The sequence below is a fragment of the Hyperoodon ampullatus genome (genome assembly GCF_949752795.1).
Source record: "Hyperoodon ampullatus genome assembly, chromosome: 6".
Classification (NCBI taxonomy): domain Eukaryota; kingdom Metazoa; phylum Chordata; class Mammalia; order Artiodactyla; family Ziphiidae; genus Hyperoodon; species Hyperoodon ampullatus.
Window position 1 is genome coordinate 71233539 of NC_136919.1, and position 23662 is coordinate 71257200.

The 23662-nt window shown below is 44.7% G+C and overlaps 1 protein-coding gene across 1 annotated transcript in view; it reads right to left on the reverse strand.

The window, feature by feature from the left end:
* Positions 1-1877: 1877 nt before the first annotated feature.
* RCL1 (RNA terminal phosphate cyclase like 1) overlaps positions 1878-23662 on the reverse strand; it is a 54458-nt gene continuing 32673 nt past the window's right edge. The window contains exons 6-9 of the mRNA XM_079705738.1: positions 21743-21868; positions 17516-17672; positions 11716-11819; positions 1878-2193 (exon numbers count right to left, since the gene is read on the reverse strand). Coding sequence (XP_079561864.1) covers positions 2043-2193; positions 11716-11819; positions 17516-17672; positions 21743-21868 — 538 coding nt within the window. The 3' untranslated portion in view covers positions 1878-2042. The remainder of the gene's footprint in view (positions 2194-11715; positions 11820-17515; positions 17673-21742; positions 21869-23662) is intronic.

Genomic DNA, 23662 nt, shown 5'->3' on the forward strand with positions numbered 1-23662 from the left:
CAGTATGTGTGGCAGGCAGAATTCTCAGATGTCCAAGAGTCCTGGGCCCTGGCTATGCAAACACTAATCTAGGTACTGCTGTAATCAGATGACCTTAAGATAAGGAGATTACTCTGCTATCACAAGAAGTCAGATTCAAGCATGAGAAGGATTCAATGCCACAGAAGGATTCAGTGCATTGTTGTTGGCTTAAAGATGGAGGGAACCAAGTTGCAAGGAGTGCAGGCAGGCTCTAAAAGCTGAGAATTGTCCCCAGCTGACAGCCAGAAACAGGGACCCCAGTGCCACCATCTGAATTCTGCCAACAACCTGAACGCGGCTGGAAGCATATTCTTGCCCAGAACCCAGCCTGGCTAACACCTTGACATCAGCCTTCTGAGGCCCTAGCCAGAGAACCCAAGCAAACCTACCAAGACCTCTGACCTACAGAACTGTGAGATGATAAATGGTATTCTTTTAAGTTGCTAAGTCTGTAGTAATTTGTTACGCAGCAACAGAAATCTAACACACTACGTAGAGCTCTCCGTAAGTAGAGAGCCACAGTTCAAAATGGCATGACCTCCTTCAGTGTTAGCCCTTCACCTCCGCATCCTCCCACACCCCCAGACACAAGAGCACAGACTCCTTCTGGACCCCTTTTACTGAAAAAGAAAAGGGTAGCAAGAGAACTGGGGAGGTAAAGACCTTTCCTTACTTCAAAGGCCCACCCTAGGTGGAAAACACCATTTGGAATCCTAATAGAAAGAATCAGATATTTCCCCTTCTACCAATTCTGACCCCTTACACACACCACATGTAGCCTCTATTAGTTGCAGACGAAATCACCACAGGTCCTGAGTGTTCCTGCACATTCTTGCTGGGGAGGCCTTTACCACGACACTTGCTCATCATGTGTTCACAGCAAGCAATCTTGAGGGGTGAAGTAATATCCCCATCTGGAACAAAGAGCAGGCTTGCTGTAAGAGGTGGAGTGCCCAAGTGTGCATGTTCTTTGGCTCTGATGCAAACCCCTGGCATGCATGGCATCTACCTGCGGCCCCTACACATCACCAGTGTGGGACTTGGGGGAGAAAGAAACCAATACAAACATGAAGCTCATGCTGCTTGCTGTGCTCTGAGTAATAAAGTTCCTTATCTCTGACCTGAGATACCCATTTCTTCTGCTAGCATCCGTGAAACAGTAATAATCTAACTTATTAGCTTGCAAGTAGGGTGAAATTCTAGACTCTGACACTATTACACTTAGATCTTTTAAATCAGGAGATCTACTATCTTTACATTATCAATTTCAAAAGAACAAAATACCCTTTTTTAAATTTTTCTTGTGGAGATAATAAAATCTATATCACTGGGCTATTGTGGGAATAAAATGAGAAAACACACAGCACACCTGAGATATAGAAAACATCCAATAACTTTCGTTAGATCCCTGCTCTCCCTAGTCACTCATCCTCCCCAAAATCCACATACAACGAACCAGATGGGGAGCAGTATGTCTCCAAGATAGCAGTCCACTCAGAAGACAAGGGATAAAATAGTCTACTACACCAATTTCTGACATTTGCATAACGCTGCACCACTCATAAAGGGCTTCCACCCATATTATCTCATTTAATCCCTACACAGAAACCAAGGTTCAGAGAGGTCAGTCCTTGCAGAACGAACAGTAATTCCCAGGTCTGGAAAAATAGCCATATGGCAGAAGCCTGGGGATGTGGGCTGAGGAAGCACTGCTGAAATGCAGCTGTGATGTTGTTCTAGCAGCACGACTGTATCCTGAAGGCACACTCTTCATCCAGGTAAGCCAAGGGAGCTCCCATCATGACTAGGCCTCCTGAGGAATGTCTGCCCTGGAGAAATGGCTGGAAACCACAAGATAGAGAGACATCTTTTATTCGGACATGCTGATGGTTTCTAAATGGAAAAATTTTAAAGTCCTTAATATAAGAGGCCATCCTGTCCTGGATGAACTTGGTCCCTTTGGTTCCTTGGCAGCTTCTGCTGTGTCTAGAGGCCTTGGGCCCTTTCATCTTGTGACAGTGTCACTTGAGGGTCTTGCTGAGGTTGGAGAAGCCAATGCCAACACATGTCATCAGCACTTTATCCCCTCCCTTGAGTTCTTCACCACATGGCTTGGTTTCAATTTTAAACATAATCTGGAAAAAGCTCTTCAAATGCCGCAAAAATTCTATCCTAAAAAATAAAAATAAAAATTTTAAAAAGGGAGGGAGAAATGAAAGAGGAATTCGGTTTTTAAAAAATTCTTCTCCAGCCTAGAACTGAAACTTTTAATTTCCCAGATCAGGAGGAATAACTGAAATTAAGAACTTCTATCAATGCTGATTAAACAGTATTTATTTACAGCCTGCCAGATTCCAAAGATGATTTTAAACAGCTTGCAGAGATGCACACAACATAAGACAAATTAAATAAAGAAAAAGGTTAGAGGTTAGTCCTACACATGCATTAGAGTGGACGTGAATATGGCATTAATCTTCAAGAGGCTCATGCAGAGAGAGAAACACGTGCTTTAATGAGTCACAGTATCATGAGATTAAAACCAAGCAGGGTGACTGCTGCTGATGCTGAAAGAGAGAAGTCTCTCTCTCCATTGTTCAATCCCGACAGCACTTTCATTCATTCAACAAATATTTATTGAGTGCCTACTATGTGCCAGGCACTGTTCTTCATGCTGGAGATACTGCAGTCAACCAAAAATCCCTTCTCTCATGAAGCTTTCAACCTATATCCTTGAAATATATATATACTTCCTCCATAGTCAGAAATTTAAATAAAGTAAACAAGGCAGATGAGAAGGAAACGTAGGTATAAAATATTTGTGTGTATATGGCAGAAGGCAATACTAAATAAGGTGGCCAGGGAAGTGCTCACAGTAAACATGCAGAGGAGGTTCAAGGGGCTCTTTCTTGTCATCTCCCTTAAGACAGAGCGATGGCTTCACCCCAAGAGTACCTTGGGAACAGCAATTCCGTGGAAGGACCATGGTACTGGTCTGGCCTAGCAGATTCAGCATCAACCCAGCTAGACTGACTATAGGACTCACCTGGAGAGTTCATTTAACAAGCAGATTCCTGAAGGTTTCAATCAATTGGCAACTGCTGGAGAGGAAGTGTCCATGTGGAAGAGCCCAGAATCACAGGCCACATGTCCCCTCCTCACCCCTTACCAGGCCATGTCTCCCCAGGGCACAGGGGCCAGAATCCTCCCTGTTGATTCTTACCAGCCCAGTTTGCAAAACACTGGTTTAGTTAAGAACAGATGATCTGCACGTCTTTAATGAAGTAGTTCAGCAACCTGTGTTGTGCTGCCTCCCAATCAAACCATCCAAACAGTTCTCACCCAGAATGTACATGGAATCACCCGAGGAGCTTTCAAAATACTGATCCTGACATGCAGATCAATGGAACAGAATTGAGAGTCAAGAAATAAGCCCACACACTCGTGGTCAACGGATTTTCAAAAAGGTGCCAAGATAATTCAAAGAGGAAAGAATAATCTCAACAAATGGTGCTTCACACGCAAAAGAATGAAGCTGGACCCTTTCCTCACACCACACACAAAAATTAACTCAAAATGGATCAAAGACCTACATGAAAGAGCTAAAGCTATGAAACTCACAGAAGAAAACACAGGAGTAAATCTTCATGATCTTGGGTTAAGCAATGATTTCTTAGATACAGCATCAAAAACAGAGTGATGAAAGAAAAAATGGATTAACTGAACTTCATCAAAATTAAAATCTTTTCTGGACACTATCAAGAAAGTGGAAAGATAACCCCCAGAATGGTAGAAAATACTTGCAAATCATTTATCTAATAAGGGTCTGGTATCTGGAACATATAAAGAACGCATACAACTCAATAATAAAAAACCAAATAAACTAATTTTAAAATGAGCAAAGGATCTGAATAGACATTTCTCTAAAGAAGATATGCACATAGCAATAACCACATGAAAAGATACTCAACATCATTAGTTACTAGGGAAACACAAATCAAAACCAACAGAAAGGCTACAATAAAAAAAAAAGATAATAACAAAAGTGTGGGTAAGGATGTGGAGAAATTGGAACCCTCAAACACTGCTGGTAGAAATGTAAAATGGTACCACCACTGTGGAAAACAGTCTGGCAATTCCTCAAAATGTTAAACAAGGAGTTAGTTACCATATGATCCAGCAATTCCACCCTAAGGTATACACACAAGAAAAATGAAAACATACATCCACACAAAAACTTGTACACAAATGTTCATAAGAGCACTATTCATAATAGTCAAAAAGTACAAACAACTCAAATGGCCATCAATTGATGAATGGATAAACAAAAGACGGTTTATCTGTACAATGGAATATTATTCAGCCATAAAAAGGAATTAAGTACTAATACATGCTACAATATGGATGGACCCTGAAAACATTCTGCTAAGTGAAACAAGCCAGTCACAAAGAACCACATATTGTTTGAGTCTATATGAATTGGACAGAACAGGCAAATCTATTATAGCGACAGAAAGCAGATTAGGGGTTGCCTAGGGCTGGGGGGAGTGAGAGGAATCAGGAACAACTGTGAATGGGCAAAAGGGTTTCTTTCCGGGGTGGTGGATATGTTCTAAAATTAGACTGTGGTTACATTTACACTATTTTGTGAATATACTAAAAACCCACTGAATTGTACACTTTAAATAGGTAAACTGTGTGGTATGTGAATTATATCTCAATGAAGTTGCTTAAAATAACTTATTTGTGAAGTTAAAAAAAAAAAAGAACTGATACATGGCTCCCGTCCTCACACAGTATATACCAAACTAACTATAAAGCCTACTGCAACGCATTTTCCACCCTCTCCTGTCCCTTTATCCTAGTTAATCTAGTCAAAGGAGGAAAAGGCAAAAAGGGGAAAAGAAGGTCTGAAGAATTCCGCATCCTGTCTGCGCGAGATGGGCTAAGAGATGGAACAGTAACTAGCCTGGACAGTAGGAGTCCCGGTGATGGCTGCATGCTCACAGAAAAATCCCTCACTTCTTTGCTCTCTCTTCCACCTTGGATTGTGCTACTTCATCTCCATCTTTAAAATAATGTCCAATTTGCCACCTATTCTATGAAGCCTTCTCTAGCCAGTAACCCCTCTGGGTTTCCATAGCATTCTTGGCTCTGCTTATGGAGTCTAATGAAATGCTCATGTGTAAGTGTCTCACAATTGCCCTCACCCCGCTCTTGGTAAATTACATAAGCACCTCCAGGGCAATGACCTTAACCCATTACACCTGCTAGGCACTATATATAAGGCACTCAGGAATGGGGCACCCAACAGAATGTGGAGGTTAGGGTTTAGGGATACTTTTTTTTTTTTTTTTTTTTTTTGTGGTACGCGAGCCTCTCACTGTTGTGGCCTCTCCCGTTGCGGAGCACAGGCTCCGGACACGCAGGCTCACTGGCCATGGCTCACGGGCCTAGCCGCTCCGTGGCATGTGGAATCTTCCCGGACCGGAGCACAAACCCGTGTCCCCTGCATCGGCAGGCGGACTCTCAACCACTGCGCCACCAGGGAAGCCCCAGGGATACTTCTGAGAAATGACTTCAACATTCTTTGCAATTAAGGGAAGTCAATTCTTCCCCTGCTGGCTTTCCCATTTTACTAACCACTTGAAATTTTCAGGTTTTTGCTCTGGCCCAGCCTCACAACCTCCCTAATCCTGCCCTAGGAAAGAAAGAAAACAAACACATCAAAAAATCCCATAGATAAACAGTCCACATCTGTGGGCATAGCTTCCGGCTGGCAGCAACGCAGAAAAAGCCAGCCATCTCACCCACTTGTCTGCATTCTAAGGAGGAAACAGCCTGTTCTCTCTCGCTGCTGCCTCGGTTCTAACACAGGCCCGAGGCACGCTCTGCTTCCAGAGCCTCCCCAGCCTACTTCATACTTCACCCTGAATCGTTCAACTGTGCTGGAAAAACCAGACACCCTCCCCAGCTGGCAGAATTCCTAAGAGGCCGCAGCCTGCCTCTGATCTCTTGGAGAAGGAGGGGAGAAACACAGGCTTGAGTGTGCAGGCCTGCATAGTTGCAGCTTTGGGGTATTTGTAGCCTTTGGAATCGTTAGAAAAAGCAAAGTCAGTTCCACTTTTTACATAATGTTCTGCCAACCCTTCAGCCTGTCTGAGGAAGACTGTGTAAGGACTGAGTTAAGGTACATTTCATGATGCCCTCCACCGCCAGCCCCATTCTCCCTAAGTCTCCTGTGGCTAGGACAGTGAAAAGCAACCACGCTCAGAAGCTGAGAAATAACCTCAGGCGATATGAAATACTAACAGTATCCTTAAGAAAATGAAAACCAAACAGAATAAACTCACCCACATCTATATGCAGTTGAACAAAGTCAGGTCTAGGGCCGGTCCGCGTCCTTTTCCACAGCCCCACGCGGCACCGCTCCCCTTTCTTTCTCTTCCAAACACCATACAGTAGACCCACACTTTCTAGACACAGCTCCCCGGCCACAGAGCCAGGCAGAAGAGGCACCCCCGGGACACCGAGGGCAGCTCTGCTTCTCTACAGATAATCCCCGCAACAGTGCGACTGGAAGATTTTCAGACTAACCCTTTTAGGCAACTGGGACTCCTGACTTAGGAGAAGTATCCTTAGTGAGCTTTCTTCCCCCAGAACAAAGCGATTTGTATTTTTTAAAAAATGAAAAAACAAAAAACCACCAACAACCTACTTTTCATGAACGCCTCCAGTCCATCTGACAAGCAGGTTTCAGGGAATCCTGGAGCACAGAGGTAATTCTTCCTGTGTATTTTCCAAGAGTGGGTTGTTCCCACCATTGTTGGTCAACAGGTGAAGGCCACTGGGCTCACAGTCATCTGTCCATTGGATCCCAACTGCCTGGAACTTGCCAGGTTGCCCGGCCCTGCCCCTTAAAATACAGCCCCTCATACCAGGTCCCCCTCTGAAGCCTGCTAGAGCATGGTGGTGACGGGGATCACGGCGCGCTCTCTCTGGCGGCTCTACAACAACAAACCATGATAGAGGGCCCCGCCTCCTACTCCACCAAGCCACCTGGACACTGGGGTCACCTACTTCTCAGATCTAAGGAGTTGCTCTGCAAATTGAGGGGATGGAAGATCGGGGGGTGGGAAGAGAATCTGCTCAACAGGGCCCCCTGTAGTTACTACACGGCATCTTTTAAATATATCGGTGGTACTTTTTCTGCCGAAGAGCTGTTTTCCCAAAGACCAGCTGACCTCTGCTCCAGGAATGAAGTTATTAAACTCCGTTATAAAGGCAGCAGGAAACAGAGAGCCAGGCTGGCTACACTCTCAGGAGACATGGATACCAGGCCAAGTTCAGCCAAGAACTCACTATGAGCAGGTAACTGACCTCTCTGTCATCTGAAAAGTAAGGATATCACTTGTTTTACCATATGCCAAATATGTCCTGTGGCTCAAAGAGCATAATAAAGGAGACTGGGCTTTGCAGCATTTAAACCATTTCCCAGATGTAAGGTGGCGTGTGCTATGCTGGCTCCCAGAGAGGAGTTGGGCAACAGAACCCAAAGAGCAGCATCTCATTGATCTTCACGTCACTGTGCTACACACTGGGTGAGCCAACTACCCTGATCAGTCCATGTTTGACAAGGACCCTGGGCTCTCGCTCCCCAGCACGTCACAAAAGTGAAAAGAGGTCATTTATTAAAACTAGAATAAAACAAAGTGACGTAGTTTATTTTAGACTTCCAATGAAAGACAGAAGGAGATCATTTTATGACAATTTGAAATGAGGATTCTGAAAAGATACAGCAGGGCACCCTGGGCTCAGGCAGGGAGGTGCCTGGAGTCCAATAACATGTGTGAAACCCCAGCTTTTACTAAACAGCACAGTGGGTCAGGGAGGCGTGCACTCTGGATGAGACGTCAGAGTCCGAATCCCAGTTGCTGACTCTGTGACCCTGGGCACACAACTTGACCACCTTGTGTCTCAATCCGCTCACCAGTAAAATGGAGTGTACCTGCCTTCATCAATTTACCACCCTCGCGGGGTTATCATGAAACCTGAAAGGGTTCGTGTTTGTAAAGTACGTAAAACATCATCTGGCCCACAGCAAACACTGTTAAGTGTTGTTAAATAAACACCCACTTACAGAATTCTCAGGAACAGTAAATAAGATGTATGTAGTTTGTTTAGTAATGTAACTGCAGGAAGTTAGTCATAAATTTAAAAATTAGTGGATACAGGGACTTCCCTGGTGGCGCAGTGATTAAGAATCCGCCTGCCAATGCAGGGGACACAGGTTCAAGCCCTGGTCCGGGAAGATTCCACATGCTGTGGGGCAACTAAGCCCGTGCACCACAACTACTGAGCCTGCACTCTAGAGCCTGCGAGCCACAACTACTGAAGCCCACGCGCCACAACCACTGGAGCCTGAGGGCCTAGAGCCCGTGCTCCACAACAAGAGAAGCCACTGCAATGAGAAGCCCACACGCTGTGACAAAGAGTAGCCCCCGCTCGCCGCAACTAGAGAAAGCCCGCAGCTACGAAGACCCAACACAGCCAAAAAATTTTAAAAATAATAAAGAAATAAAAATTTTAAAAATCTTTAAGAAAAATAAAGATTAGTGGATACAGATTTAGATAGCTGAGCAGACGATTTACAGCCAACTTCAAGCCTGAGGTTACCCAAAGCAAGTTTACCAAGCCTCCTGGTGTTCAAAGTGAACTTCACAGGAGACTGGACGTCCATGTGCGTCCAGCACTGATGGAGCTCTGCCAGGCACACCACACTGCTGGGAGAGCTAAGTGCCCGACCTCATTTAAGCCTCGCTCCACCTTCACAAGTCCATGACTTCAGGACCATTCCCTTTCTCTGTGGATGAAACTGAGGCTCAGAGATGCCAAAGACCTTGTCCATGGTCTCCCAGTGTTGCAAGGTAGAGCCAGAACTGAAATCCAGATAGGCTGGACTCCAATACCTGTGCACTGGCAGAACGCAGAAAGTTCCGGTCACTGCAGTCTCTGATCATAAACAATTTCTGAAAGTGCTAATTAAGATGCTTGTTGATATATACTCCTACTTTCAAATAAAGTATAAATCATCCTTAAACTGTAAAATTAAGCTTTTTGAGGGGAAAGTAGAACACCATCACTAATTGTAAACCACCTAAAACTCAGTAAATTGAAAAGAAATAGATTCTCCACATACCAGCATGTTATCCAATACTATTTTATTCCACTGAAAAAAAACCTCTCTGGCCTTCCCAAAGAATTTCACACATATAGACGTACTTTCTCAAATAACACAGAAAACCATTACCAGCCACGTCCTGCAGTAAAACAGAGAGAAGAGGAAAGGGGAAAAACAGAAAGACCCTTATTTTCCAGAAAGGGTTTGAAAGCAACACTGCTAGAAAACACTATCCTGCTTAATCCCAGTGCTCTGTAAATAGACATTTAAAAGGCTATTTATACAAATCAAAACATGCAAACTGCCAGAAAAAATACATTTCTTTAAACCAAGGAGGGTCTTGCTTCTGGTTTTCTTCAGAAATCTGAGGTTACAGCAAGCAGATTTTTATGATTTTAATTGCACATAAAAATACGTGTGATATTATGGTCTCCAAAGCTCTTGAATCCAACTAGGATAAGCTATTCCCTCACCATGATCATCCTGACTGTGGATTCTGTCCTTTTCACCCTTAACTGGATGCAAACGCACGATGATAATTTTGCCTGTCCTGGAGCACGCCTATTTCTTCCCACCTTTGCCCTTCATCTCTTTGGGCTTCTAGAGCTTTCCACAATGATTAAAGGCAAGAAGGGTCCCAAATAGATACAGCTTTCAAAAAGAAACTCCCTCCTCCTCCCTTGTGCTAGCTTACTGAAAGAAGGGAGGCTGCCCTTTCCAAGCCCCTGGCTGCCCCTCTTGCAGGAAGCCCTTGGCGGGGGGGTTGGGGGGTTGGGGGGGTGGGCAGGTAATCCAGAGGAAGACTGTCCTGCAAGTCCCAGCCCCAGGGCTCAAAACACAAAATTTTGCAATTTGTCCCACTCCTGTAAAGCTCCATTCAGAGCAGACCACTTTGTTTTCCCAGGAGATGTGTAATTTTAGGCAAGGTTTCTGGAAGACAAGACACTGCAGTTAATGTTTGGTGAGGGGGTGTGTCAAGGACACAGGAACTTTTAAAAATGTCCAGTCACATCTTGACGGTCTCCACAGAGTTTGCTGACTTAAAAAGATTATACAAGGTCCTGTAGCCAAACTGAAAAACAATCTCTAAAAGCAAAAAAAAAAAAAAAAAGTGTCAAGGAAAAATAAAAATATACATTCCATTTTTCACATAATGTTCTGCCAAACCCCATGCCCCACGACCACACACATTTCTAGACACCGCCTCATGCTGTGTGAGCAGCCAGGCCTTCTGCTGCCCTGAAGCCAAGGCTGGGAAAGCAGCAGCCACGAGACCAGCTAAGAGGGTGAAGGGCGCTGTGAAGGCCACACGGCTGTCAGCCACTTCCAGCAAACTCGCTGGGAAGCCAACCTCTACACTTGAGGTGCTGTGCTCCCAGCCCTCACCTCCTCTCCAAGTGCCTTAACTACAAAGCCTCTCTCGGCAATGTTGATTCCTGATGTCAGCATGCCACTTAGGATTACTCAATTTCAGGTTTCCTGTCCTGTGAAATACTTTACACAAGTTATCGGGAGATAATGCGGTCCTCACCAGTTTCCTGCTTTCAGTCTTCCCGCAATGCTAACAATGTATTCTCTTCCATTTCCTTGTTCCAAAAAGCCTTCCACCACCAACTTACAGAAAAAAAAAAAAAGCCTCCAAAAGAATCTCCTGGTCTCTGTACTCCCAGTTCCGGGGTCCAATGGTACACCGCCCCCTCTACAATGCCCGCTCCTTTCTCAATGTGATGGCACCACCATTCTTCAGTTATCACAGTACTGTACCTTTCAGATATACAGCATCGGTACCATGATAACCGAAAAAGGACAGTTCAGTCTCATATCTACCTGAATATTTCCTCGAACCCAAGGCCCATTCCCCCCGCCAGCTTCCCACCCACAGGTGGCCACAGAATGATCTTCAAGTATATAGACACATATACAGAGACGTCAGTGCTCAAACAGGCTGTTTCACAGCAACCTCACTGACTATCAACAGGAGGGCTTCTTTCACTGTGCTGTTTAGAATTCAAGTCTTCTGAGGATCTGCTCTTTTATGGAGAATGCCTGCTTTAATACCCCAACGGTCAACTTCTGATAACAACTCATGGCCTCAAACTCACCTCTGCATTTCCCTCCTAGTCCAGTGGTGTTACTATGAACTTTGCCTCTTGCACAAAAAGGCAGTCCTTTTTGCTAAAGCTAGGAAAAAGAGGGATTTTTAAAAACTAACAATAAAACCCAGGCTATAACAGAAGCAGGGGTCTACCTCCAAAATGGAAACAATATCTAAAGCACAGACAGAACTGTCTAGTATAGATCACACAGTTTTAATGACACAGAAATGACAGATGGGAAGGAAGAAACTGCAGGAAAGAAAGGAAAGCAAAATCCTTGTTAAACACCAGATGAAAGCGACAACCTCCAGCTCATTTAAGAATCAGCATAATCAGGTGGGAACAGGATAGTGCTCATCATTTTGTTCTACTGGAGGATTAAACTGGACAGCATAAGGAGGCTGAAAGAAAACAACTCACGTGTAGGGAGAGAGCGGTCCGAGAAGGACTTTGGAAACGTCCTGCTGTCCAAGGGTCATGAGTAACAGAGCCAGGCTTTGGTTGGTCGAGTCCACACATCCACCCTGTAAACACAAACACTTTAAGGATTAATCATTGTACCAAACCAGATAATGGAAAACCAACAAAACAGAGGGAAAAAAAAACAGACACAGATGCCCAGAGTATCAGAACCACAGAAGAGCAGATGGCAAAGTTCAAGCAATAATAAAACGGAATAAGTGTCTTTTAAAGAGTTATCCTCATATCAAGTAACTGTAGGGCGTTAAACTAACGGTTAATCAAAACAATTGTAAGAGCTGAGACTATCAGAGTGAACAGACATTTAAGTTTACCAAGGTATATCTAGTGAAAAATGAAACTTTCCCTTCGTAATTAAAGCCATAGCAGGACATAAAAGCAAAAAAGCATAATCATTTATAGGCAATGCATAGTTAATTACCAAGGGTTAAGTGAATGATATTTCTACTTATTTAATCTGTCATAGAACACCACAGCTAATCTGACATGAGAGGACCTTTCCCTTTCAAGGGTCTTACCTACAACACATTCAATTACATTCAGAAACTGCCTGCCACGTCACATTAGATTCCCCTCTTTAACTCTTCCTGTGTGCCTTAGAACTGGAGAACTGTTCAGACCAGATCCCTCCATTCTTATTATTTATGCATTATTTCCCCCCATTTTCCCTGTTCTTCCAAATCAATAAGCAGGACAAAATTCTCTTCAAAAACTTTCTCCTGAAGTACAACTGCTTTGGTTGCCTTTCTTCTTTCATTCTCGAATTTTTCAACCACTTCAACCATTTTGCTTCTGCTTGATGCATGTATTACTGCTGCTTCCATTTATGCCTTAAAGACTGTCTTTATTTCAGATCATCCTCTCTGGGATAACTTTATTTAAAACAATTTAAATTTACACTGTACATACTGAAAGCAGAATGACCTTGAATGTCTACATATTTTGCATATTTCACAACAAGAAATCCAGTTTCTAACCATGGCACATCACTGTTCAAGGCTAGACTCTCCCAAACTTGGAATGGGATAAGTGGTCACCACTGCTGCTTATGTGGGTAAACCTCTCTCCTTTTTTAATGCATGTAGGGTAGGGAATAAATCGATTCTCAGGTACACTCATTCTCTGCTGTGAGACTTCATTGAGGACAATGGAGTAGGAAAATCAGAAGTGGATCCTACTGCCAGCCTTTATGAAATCTACTGCTCTTCCTCATCTACCTGAGTTAATAAAGGACAATATTTATCTCATTTAGCAAATTTTAGGACGAGAGGAGTTCCAGCACACGTATTTCCATCTAAACGGAAAACCTGACCCATGGAGAATAAAAGAATATATAACAAAATATATTAATATGAGAAGATATAACAAAACTATCCGTTTTACAGAACTTGCTCCTTTTCATAAGACTGCCTAAAATTAAACTGTTCTCCTCAGTCTCCGCTTCCTAGAGCTATGTTGCTATTCTGCTATTCTCAACTGATTTTTATTACGTACTGAACCAAGATTTTAGTTTTACTGCAGTAAATATATTAGGGTCTGTGTACAGGATACAACAGAGGAAGTGGTGGGGCCGCCCGGACAGCAGGACACAAGCCTTGTGCAAAGTAGATTCAATCTCATTACGAAGACGAAATATGAGCAGGAACCAGTAACAAGTGAAGGTGAAGACGAAGTTATGCAGCAGCTAGGGGCTGTGGGCACCGGGACTGCCAAGGTGGTGCGCGAGGGGTTGTCACTCCCCTGGCACCAGAGGGAGGCTTTGGGGAGGTGGGGACTTGAGCAGGCCCTGGAGCGATGAGCAGGGTTTGGAGAGGTAGGAAGAGCAGGAGGATGGGGGAAATACAACCCAGGGCCGGCAAGAACCAGCCAGGAGGCCAGCCTGAGAGTGGCTCTCTGCGGAGAAGTATGCGGAATTGCAGGGATAAGGTGGAGTAGGCACACTGAGGTAGGGCTTTTCTAACTGGGCCACAGGTTTTGACTTTATCCTGGGGAAGTGAGAAGCTGGTGAAGGTCTCCGAGCACAGGAGTACCAAGATCAGATCGCAGCTTTAGGGGGAGATTTAGGCTGAAGAGGATGCTGGAGAGAATATGGAAAGGATTTCCCCTCTGCAAGTAGGGAGAGCCAGTACCTATATTGGGGGAGGGGGGAATGGAAGGGAGGAGGGTGGTAGATGGGGGCAGAGAGAAGGATAGGAAAGGGCAGTTCCAGAAAGCCTGGGACAGAATCAAGAGGGCTTGGTAACTGATGAGACAGAAATGGAACAAGAGGGGCCTCCTTGGTGGCGCAGTGGTTGAGAGTCCGCCTGCCGATGCAGGGGATACGGGTTCGTGCCCCGGTCCGGGAGGATCCCATATGCCGCGGAGCGGCTGGGCCCGTGAGCCATGGCCGCTGAGCCTGCGCATCCTGAGCCTGTGCTCCGCAACGGGAGAGGCCACAACAGTGAGAGGCCCGCGTACTGCAAAAAAAAAAAAAAAAAAAAAAAAAAAAGAAATGGAACAAGAGGAATTAGATCAGAGGATTAAAGCTTTGGCAAAAATGAACGGTACCAAAGGGGATGGATTTTTATTACTTATTTAAACCATGTCACATCACAAACTTACAAAGAATTATCATAAAAACTGCATGCATTTTCATCCTTTTAGCAAATAAAGATCATAGACACACACAAAAGAAGTTTTCTTAATGACTTAAAACAAAAAACTCAGTCCAGCCACTACTGAATGGTTTAAAGCAGAACTTAACTAGAGTAAAGAAAAAGTAAAATAAAATAACCTAATCCACATTGCATGTTTTCGCTCTTGGGGATTGGTGGACTGTGCTTTCACCCTGAGGCTTTTACTCTGCCATTTACGGAGATACAAAACCCATATTCCAGGGCTTCCCTGGTGGCACAGTGGTTGAGAGTCTGCCTGCCGATGCAGGGGACACGGGTTTGTGCCCCGGTCCGGGAAGATCCCACATGCCGCGGAGCAGCTGGGCCCGTGAGCCATGGCCACTGAGCCTGCGCATCCGGAGCCTGTGCTCCGCAAGGGGAGAGGCCACGACAGCGAGAGGCCCGCATACTGCAAAAAAAAAAAAAAACCCACATTCCAGCTGTGTCCAGGGGCTCCCACTGGGCTATCCTGTAATGGGATACATCCAAATCCCGCAAGTCCACTGGAAAGAGAGGGATGTGTCCCCACAGTCAGAGAGAAGGCCTGCCAGCCACCCCAGGACCAAGGCAGGGAAACCTGCACGAGTCAATAGCGGCTGAGGGACCCACATGTCTCCAGCAGTCTTTCTTCACAAATATCTAGATGACAAACTTCCTGAACTGAGTAACTGGCAGGGCAACCTCTTGGTCATTTACTCCATTTACTCCCAAATTTTAGTTACTATCCATCTTTCAAAAATCACTAAATTTAGCATCAAACATTGGAAAGACTTTGCATTGAAAAAGCTGAGGCCAGATCTTGACTGCTCAAGAATTATGAGAAGATATTTCCTCGCTCAGAGGGATTTCTTGTGATAGACTATTTCCTTCCTCCACTATTTCCTAGCTGAATGGTGAGTAGAGGGAATGGGGTCCCTCCACTGAGGACACAGTTATAGGTTCTTTGTCTTCCATTTAATTAGATAGACATTAAATAAGCTGGAAATTTTAATGAACTTTGAAACTGTTCATTCCTACTTGTTCCACCTTGTGACCAATGAGATATTTTCAAAAATGCTGACTTTGACCAGGGGAGTAGACTGTGGCAATAAGCTGTTTTCCTTAGTGAGGCCTGTGCAAGGATCAATACCCATGACCCAGGCATCACCTTGCCACACTGATTAATAAATTACAGTGGCAAAAGGAAGAATTAAAGAACAAAATCACCACTGTACCAACCTTACTGATTTTATTTCACTGGGCTCACGTGTGATTTTTGTGACTTTAAACAGAGCAAAACTTCCTAGAAGACTTCAGGAAAGAACCACAGAGATGTCTAATAACTGAGAATAAATACAGATAGTACAGAGATGAGAGGCTCTTCAGCTCTTCAGCTGGAGAAAAAAGACAATTTACAAACACTCTACACCATCCAATAGCGAATCATCCAGAATAGAGTCGGCCCTCCACATCCACAGGTTCAACCAACCACAGATTGATTTTCAATTTCAGATGACTGAATCAGTGGATACAGAACCTGTGGATACTGGGCCGGGGGGCGGGGGGGCGGGGAGTAATGAAACACAGACTTGAGCATCCACGGATTTTGGTATCCACTGGGGGGAGGAGGGGTCCTGGTACCAATCACCCGTGGACACCAAGAGATGAGTGTATAGTTCTTGCTAGTGCTCAGTTTAAGAATGTGGGCCCCAGCGTGCATCCACAGCAGAGGACTGATCATCCCTGGAGCCTGTCCTGGATTCTGCATGTCAAGGAAAAGCTTTCACCTTCCTGAGGTGCAGACTAACAGAAATCTTGGAGACAGGTTTGTGACTCTCCTCTAACCAAGTATACAGTATCTTAAAGAATGAATTTTCAGGCAGCTTATCTTATTTCTCCTGCCATCATCTTTCCTTCTCTTCCAATTTCCTCCTTGCTTATTTTGGGTCACGCCTCAGCTGTCCCTGAGAAACGGAGTAAAGTGTGTGTGTACATATGTGCATGTTGCTCTTATGGATCAACAGAGAAAAAGGACTGTGGCAACTGAGGGGACAGGCTTGGCCAGACGGGTCTACGCCATGTCCCACCAGTAGGGCAGCAGAAGCAAAATGGTAATCAGTGCAGTCTTGTCTTCAGCATCATGTCACCTTTTCTTTGTCTCCTCTTCCCAAGCCCCTACTGTGCTCTGACACAGGCTGGCCTTCCCTAGACACTCTTCTATGTGCTCCCAAGCACCCTACAAAATCGAGCCTGTTGACACTGTTTTCTATCTGAATTAACTGTCACGCAAATCCAGGTTTCCAGCTTCTCTTGAAAAATCTGAAAAGAATGAGCCCCCATCCCCCTACTATGGCAACAACAGGGGGCTGAGAGAAGGTCCCTGCTTTGCTCCGGGGGGTGTGTGCTCTTCAATTGGCCAGTCACTGCCTAACCTCCTTCATTTTTCACCTTCTCTCTCCTGTATGACTCTGTTCCAGTTCTCTGCCCTCCTGATCATTAAAACTTACCCGCCAGGACTTCCCTGGTGGTGCAGTGGTTAAGAATCCGCCTGCCAATGCAGGGGACACGGGTTCAATCCCTGGTCCAGGAAGATCCCACATGCCGTGGAGCAACTAAGCCTGTGCGCCACAACTACTGAGCCTGCGCTCTGGCGTCCACGAGCCACAACTACTGAGCCCACGTGCCACAACTACTGAAGCCCATGCACTAGAGCCTGTGCTCCGCAACAAGAGAAGTCACTGCAATGAGAAGCCTGGGCACGGCAACAAAGAGCAGCCCCCGCTCGTCGCAACTAGAGAAAGCCCGCGTGCAGCAACAAAGACCCAAAGCAGCCAAACATTTAAAATAAATAAATAAATAAATTTATATTTTAAAAAAAAACTTACCTGCCATATGTAACAAACCAGTGGGGCTGGGCCTCTGCTCACTGACTAGTTTAGCTAATCCATTAAGCTAGTTAATGCTAAACTGTCTAAAGGGTAGGAAGAGGCTAACTCCTTGACTGAAGCCCTTAAAAGAGGAAGAAAGTTGCTAACGAATAAAAATGACAGAGAAAGAACTGCTTCCTGATGGCTCCTCTCCTGGACCTGCAGAAGCGGAGGACATACCCTATGGATTTCTTCGAGCAGCAGCTTGGCACAGTTCCTGCCGAGGTCCTCGGGAAGCACCGCTGCCCCCTGGCCCCGGTGGTTGGAGACAAGTTCAGCGCTGAGGAAGGTGCCGTTGGTGGTCTCAGCAACCAGCCACAGTCCAAAGCCCGGAGACCTGGGGATTCAAAGGCACAGAAACTGAGTAGCATACGAAGTGGGGTTCACATTCACCAGTAAAAAGAGAAGACAAACATCTTTTTGATGGCATTCTGTCTGGTCACATCAGGTCTTATTAGAGTCCCTCCCAGCTCACAATGGACATATACATGACGCAGTGAGGGCACACACGTGACAGAACCAAAGGTGATGCAAATTTGCATTGCTTTTCTTTTCAGCCCTCCCTTCCCCTAGCTCTCCCTTACCTTTCCCCACTCACTACATTGTAAAAGATCCTGCTGTGAGAGTTTGTAACAATCAACATATAGAGCCTCTAGTTTCTGAGGTAGGGGCTTGACACTACTCTGCAGAGTAAATAATACCATCCCCACCTTACAACTGAGGAAATGGACAAATCAAGTGACCTGCACCAAGTGCATACAGCTAGAAAGAGACTGAGATGCGCTTCAAACACAGATCTTTCAGACTCCAAAGCCCATGCAAGTTCTCCACCACGGCACTCGCTCAGCCCTCAGTCACAACCAGCCCAGAAGTACAAGCAGCCTGGAGACCATCTGATTACAGCTCTCCTTGAGAGACAGCAGGCTGTTACCCCATGATGAGAAATACCACACGAGGAGAAAGGGCCTAGAGAAGGCACACCTTTATGTTTTTGTCCCCAAGGGACATCTCTAACTCAGAATTCACTTAATATAACCAACAAGCCAGCACCATGTTCTCGCCTGTGTGTTTCAACCACCAACAGCCAGACCCTAACACCCTTCCTGTCCAGGACCACAAATGTCTCATGTACATGTACATCCAACAAACATTTGGGGGAAAGCTTCCACAGACCCGGGAACTGGGGCGCCATGGTAAGCACAGGAGTCCCTGTTCTCACGAGGCTTAGTGACAACCAGTTTGATGCAAAACAAAATCAGTCCACAAACAATAAAAACAAGCATCTCTCCACAAAATTTCCAGATTTGACACCTCACGTCTACCTTGCCCAGTGCCTCTTAAACACACACAGTTGACTCTTGAACAACACGGGTTTGAATGGCACAGGTCCACTTATAGACTTTTTTCACTAAATACGTACTACAGTACTGCATGATCCTAAGTTGGTTGAATCCGAGGATGTGGAGGAACCGAGGATATGGAGGGTCAACGGCGTTAAGTCCCACGCAGGCCTCTGACTGCGGGGGCAGGTCAGCACGCCTAACCCTAGCGTTGTTCCAGGGTCGACTGTACCTACTTCCCAGCAGTACACTCCACATGCAAGCACAATACAGCTTTAATAAAGCCTCCTTTAACACAATCCAACATACATATTCATGAAGCACTTTCTATGCATCTAGCACTAAACCAGCCAAAATATTTGTTTCAGAAAAACTACGCGTAAAATTTATGTTTCAAATGTACTATATATGAGCTCACAATAGGGAGGAACTATACTGGTCAGTCCTTAATTTCTTTTAAAAAAAAGTGATTGTCTATGTAGCCAAGGATTAATAACACCTGCCAAGGGAAGAGGGTGCAGTGAGAATGCCGGTTCCAGGGCACTCTGAGTCACCCTTAACAATCTAACACCGTACCACCCAGCATCATCATGGGACATTTAAAGCTCAATCTCAAGTTGCCGATGAGTCACTTGACCAGGAGGAGGGATTGGGCACCCAGCTCACCAGTAGAGGCAGTGGCATGCCAAAATGAAGAGGAGAAAATGCAGGGAGGAAGCACCAGGAGACAAGCCACCATCACTGCTCTAACCCACTTACATACATTTCCTAAAAACTTCTAAACTTTTCCATCCATGTGAAATTTTTGAGGCATGTGTACTTATTGCAATGAACTTCATATTTAATCAAGACCATTCCATTTGATATTGTATTTGTTTTACAGAAAACAACACAATAACATATTAAGCTCTATGTACTCTACGCCAATCCCCCCCTCCCCAATTTGGGGTATGTGTATTATCAGGCCTATTTCAAGTCATGTTAACAATGTAGTTGATCACCAAGTGATCTCATTGAAGATGCACACCGGTACAGTTTGCAAATGACAGCCTCCAAAGTTTTCCAACTGGTGAGGGACTAGATTTTTCAAAAAGTCATGACTCTGAGAATCAAAATGGGACCACACTGGACAAATGTACACTGGACAAAGAGCTGACACAGCCCACCAAAAATTGCTGGCCACCAAGGTTCCAGGCCATGGCCACACATAATTCTCACTCCCAGACTTCAATAAGCCTAACTTACGTGGATATTTCACTGAATTAGAAGAGGAAAATACCTACCCGCGACTTTATAATTTCATAATGGAGAAGGAAGATCACCGTTTGCCAACTGTAGCTTGAGATTTAGAAAATGGAACACAAACTTAACATCATGCATTGGTTTTAGAGGTAAATTTTAAAGTGGAGCTTGGAGTTGATAACCCACAAGGCTACATTGTGCCCACATCTCCATCCACGTGTGAGCTTCCTCTCATTATTAGCAAGTATGGGCCTTGACCAGCACTAGAGTCCGCTGAGTCAATGGCATTATAAAAAGCCACACTCTAGCTGGAGGCAGCATGGCCTTCAGGTCTGCTCTGCTTCTTTGTAGAGTGAGAGGCCGGACGACAAGGCACTGTCGAGTCAGGTCATTCAGACAGCTGCTACTGCTACCTATCCTCCCCCATCCCTCGTAATCCCCTCTCCCCAGAAAACAGCTGACACATAGTTCCAGGCCTGTGGCCAAGAAGAGAAGAGAAAGGAAGTAATGGCATTAGCAGCTACCATTTCTGTAGCACCTACTATGTGCCAGGCATTGCATTGGTGGCTTACATATGTGACCTTTTCATCTTTACAGTAACCTAGCGATGCAGTTATTATCACTCCCACATTATGAATGAGGAAAACACTGATGGTATTTGAGCAATACACCAAAGATTTGGGACCATCACTGACCTTTCCAACTCCCAGAAAAAGGGCCAGCTCTGCACACAAACCCTTTCCCAACTCTAACCTCTGACATCACCACCACTGTTGCTCTGGATTATGAGCCACCACTGCATTTCTGAAGTCACCTTCATCTTTCCCTTGGGCCTCATGAAGGTCTGAGATCCCATAACACACTCACCCCTCCTTTACCCTCTTTTTCCTTCTTTTCCTGAAGTTAAAGAAAGCTCAGACAGAAGAGCTATGAAAAAGGATGAGCTGTGGTACAACTTAGGAAAAAACTGATTTTTTATCCCACAACAGTCAGTCTCTGATGTTCTTATTTTTAGAAGACACAACCTGAAAACTTCAGATTCAATGTGTAAAGATACTGTCATTCACATTGAAATGGTTAGGCAAAAACAAAGAAAATCCACGCACAAGGAAAGCAAATTTGGCAAAATTTTCATTGTTAACTACAAGTAGCAGGAATATACAAGTGTTTGTTGTATTATCCTTTCAACTTTTCTGTATACTTAACATTTTCATAATAAAAAATTAGGTTTTAATTGCTTCCCTAACTCGCTGGTTTCTAAATATACAACCAAAGCCTAAAACAGATATTTTCATTACACAGATCATCATTAACTTTTTATTTTCTAAAGTAAGGTCTTCTGCAAAGGCTCTAACTAAACCAAACTCAAATCTGCAATAACAACTTTCTTTGGCTCTAGGGGTGTTTTTCCCCTTGATGGAGAGAGAAGCTGACTGGCACTTAAACCAACAAAGGATTTTTTCCCCTAAACTGCTATTTACACAGGATGGAAGAACTTGTTTACTTTAATTTTTTGTGGGAACAGAAGACAGATGGGATTTAAAGCTTGCGGCACTGTTTATTAATAGCTGGGCTTTAATTCCCCTAGGCTGGCATCTCAACCCCTCATCACCCAGCACTGGGCACTGTGACGCTTTCCATGTGATAGGTGCCCAAAAGATGCCTGTTGGTAACAATGGCGGTAAGTTGGAAGGAAAAAAACTGAATCATTCTTCCTCCGGCTGCCCAACCTCAGAGCTGGCAACTTTAGCTTCAATCAGACCAGGAGTATGACAAAGGCTAGGGTGGCTAGGGAATTAGGCTCCAAAAACGCACAGACACTTACCTCCCAGAGTTGACTCCTTTCATGTGGTCTGTGTAAATATAGATATCGGGTATAAACTTGTTGAGGATGCTCCTTGCAGAATCCACAATCCGGTTTGCCATCTGAGGTGATACGCGTACCGAATACCTGCAACCTGGAGTTAAGGGTGTCATTCTGCTTGGACTCCACAACAGAGAAAAGTCAGTCATAAAGCTAGCAAATGTTTGTGGAACTGTCATAACAAACTGGTACTTCTAATCCATTCTATGCTCCACCTGTATTTAATTACTTAACTTTGTAGTACCATAACTTAATTTTTACATTATTCTTTTTATTTATTATTATTGTATTATTATATAATTTTTTGTATTGTTATAAAAAGCCCTAGGTGAAAAACATCTAAACAATATAGACACTTGGAAAGTATAAAATAAAAGCTGTCAATCCTACTCTAGACTGCCTACCCATCCCTCCTCCCCTAGAAATGGTTCACCTCAATTTTGGAACAAGTAAAGGCAATTGCCCCCCTGTAGGGCATGAGCCAGGCTCCCTCTGAAGTATTCTCTGACCATCCCCACTGCTGTAACCATTGAGTCTTTCTCTTAGGAACCTAAGGTCGGAACAGACACCACACTGGGACTGACCTGGGCCCCTGTGTGACCCAATCCACCCCGTGGTAGGCTGACAGGAAAGGCAGAAAAACATTAGTGAAAGAGCATAGTGGGGCTGTTTATAAAGGTATAAACAGGTTTTTGTGTTTAACTTTAGAGCCTATTTTCAGTTATTTAAGTATTGATGATTCTATTTATGGATGATACAGGCTCCTCACAACTGCTACCCTGTGGTCAAAATATTGGTAATTAGCACTTTTACAACAGGGCACCCTCAGAAAGGAAAGGAGAAAGATATTAGCGACTCAAATGAAAAGGCTGGTGCTTGAGAAAGTGGAAACTATTACTTAAAATCAGACTTTGTTACAGAGACTGGCTCTCCCCAGTTCCACCTACCAAATACAAAGTAAGTATGTACTAAGCACTTCCGATGTTCGCTGTACAGTCAAGGGGCAGCTGCGTATGTGGGACGAGGGGCTACCAAAAACAGAGAAGTAACAACATGTGATCTTCCCACTACTCTGATCCAAACCCCATGCAGCAAGTCCAACAGGGAAAACAAGGTGTGTAGTCTGCCCAGCCTCGCCCAACTGTTCGAAAATTCCTATCGATAACACATTTAATTTTCATTTGAGCTGCAGAAACAATATGCTCAGAGACTGAGCAAAGAACTTGACTGGCATCTGGCTCCCCTTTCTGACCCATCCTGAACATCCACAAAAGATCCAGCTTCCTCATGCTAAGGAGAATCTCCCAGTAACTCCGGGCCCTCCCAGACCTTGAGATTGGACCCCCTAGTCTGCTCGGTGTTCACCCCCAAACCGACACCACCACCCCCAGCTCCACCAACCAAAGTGTTCAAATCCTTCAGCCTGATCTGCCTGCCTTCATTCTTCAACCCAGAGTTCCCCCCTCTCCTGAAATCCTCCAGGCAGCACCGACTGTGGCCTGCACTTGAACTTACCACGTCTCCCTTCGTATACTCTCATGCTGTCCTTGCTCTTCGATGAGACCGCACACTCCATAAGGAAAGGGGCTCTACTTCTGTATCCCTCACAAGTCTCTAATACACTACTTTTGTACTCAGAAATGCTCGATAAATATTTGACTTGACTCAAAGGACAAACCCGAAATGAGGAAAGAGCAAAGAGGGATTTTTCAATACACACACACAGCCCAGTTACATCACCACCTCTTCTGTCCAGAACGTACTTTTGACCACAGGCAGCTTAGACAAACAGTCCCAGGTCTCATACCCTTTGGACCAGGTGGGTGCTATCCTTCTGAGGTCTGAAGCTGCCCACTCTCTGTGGGAAAATATAGATGTCGT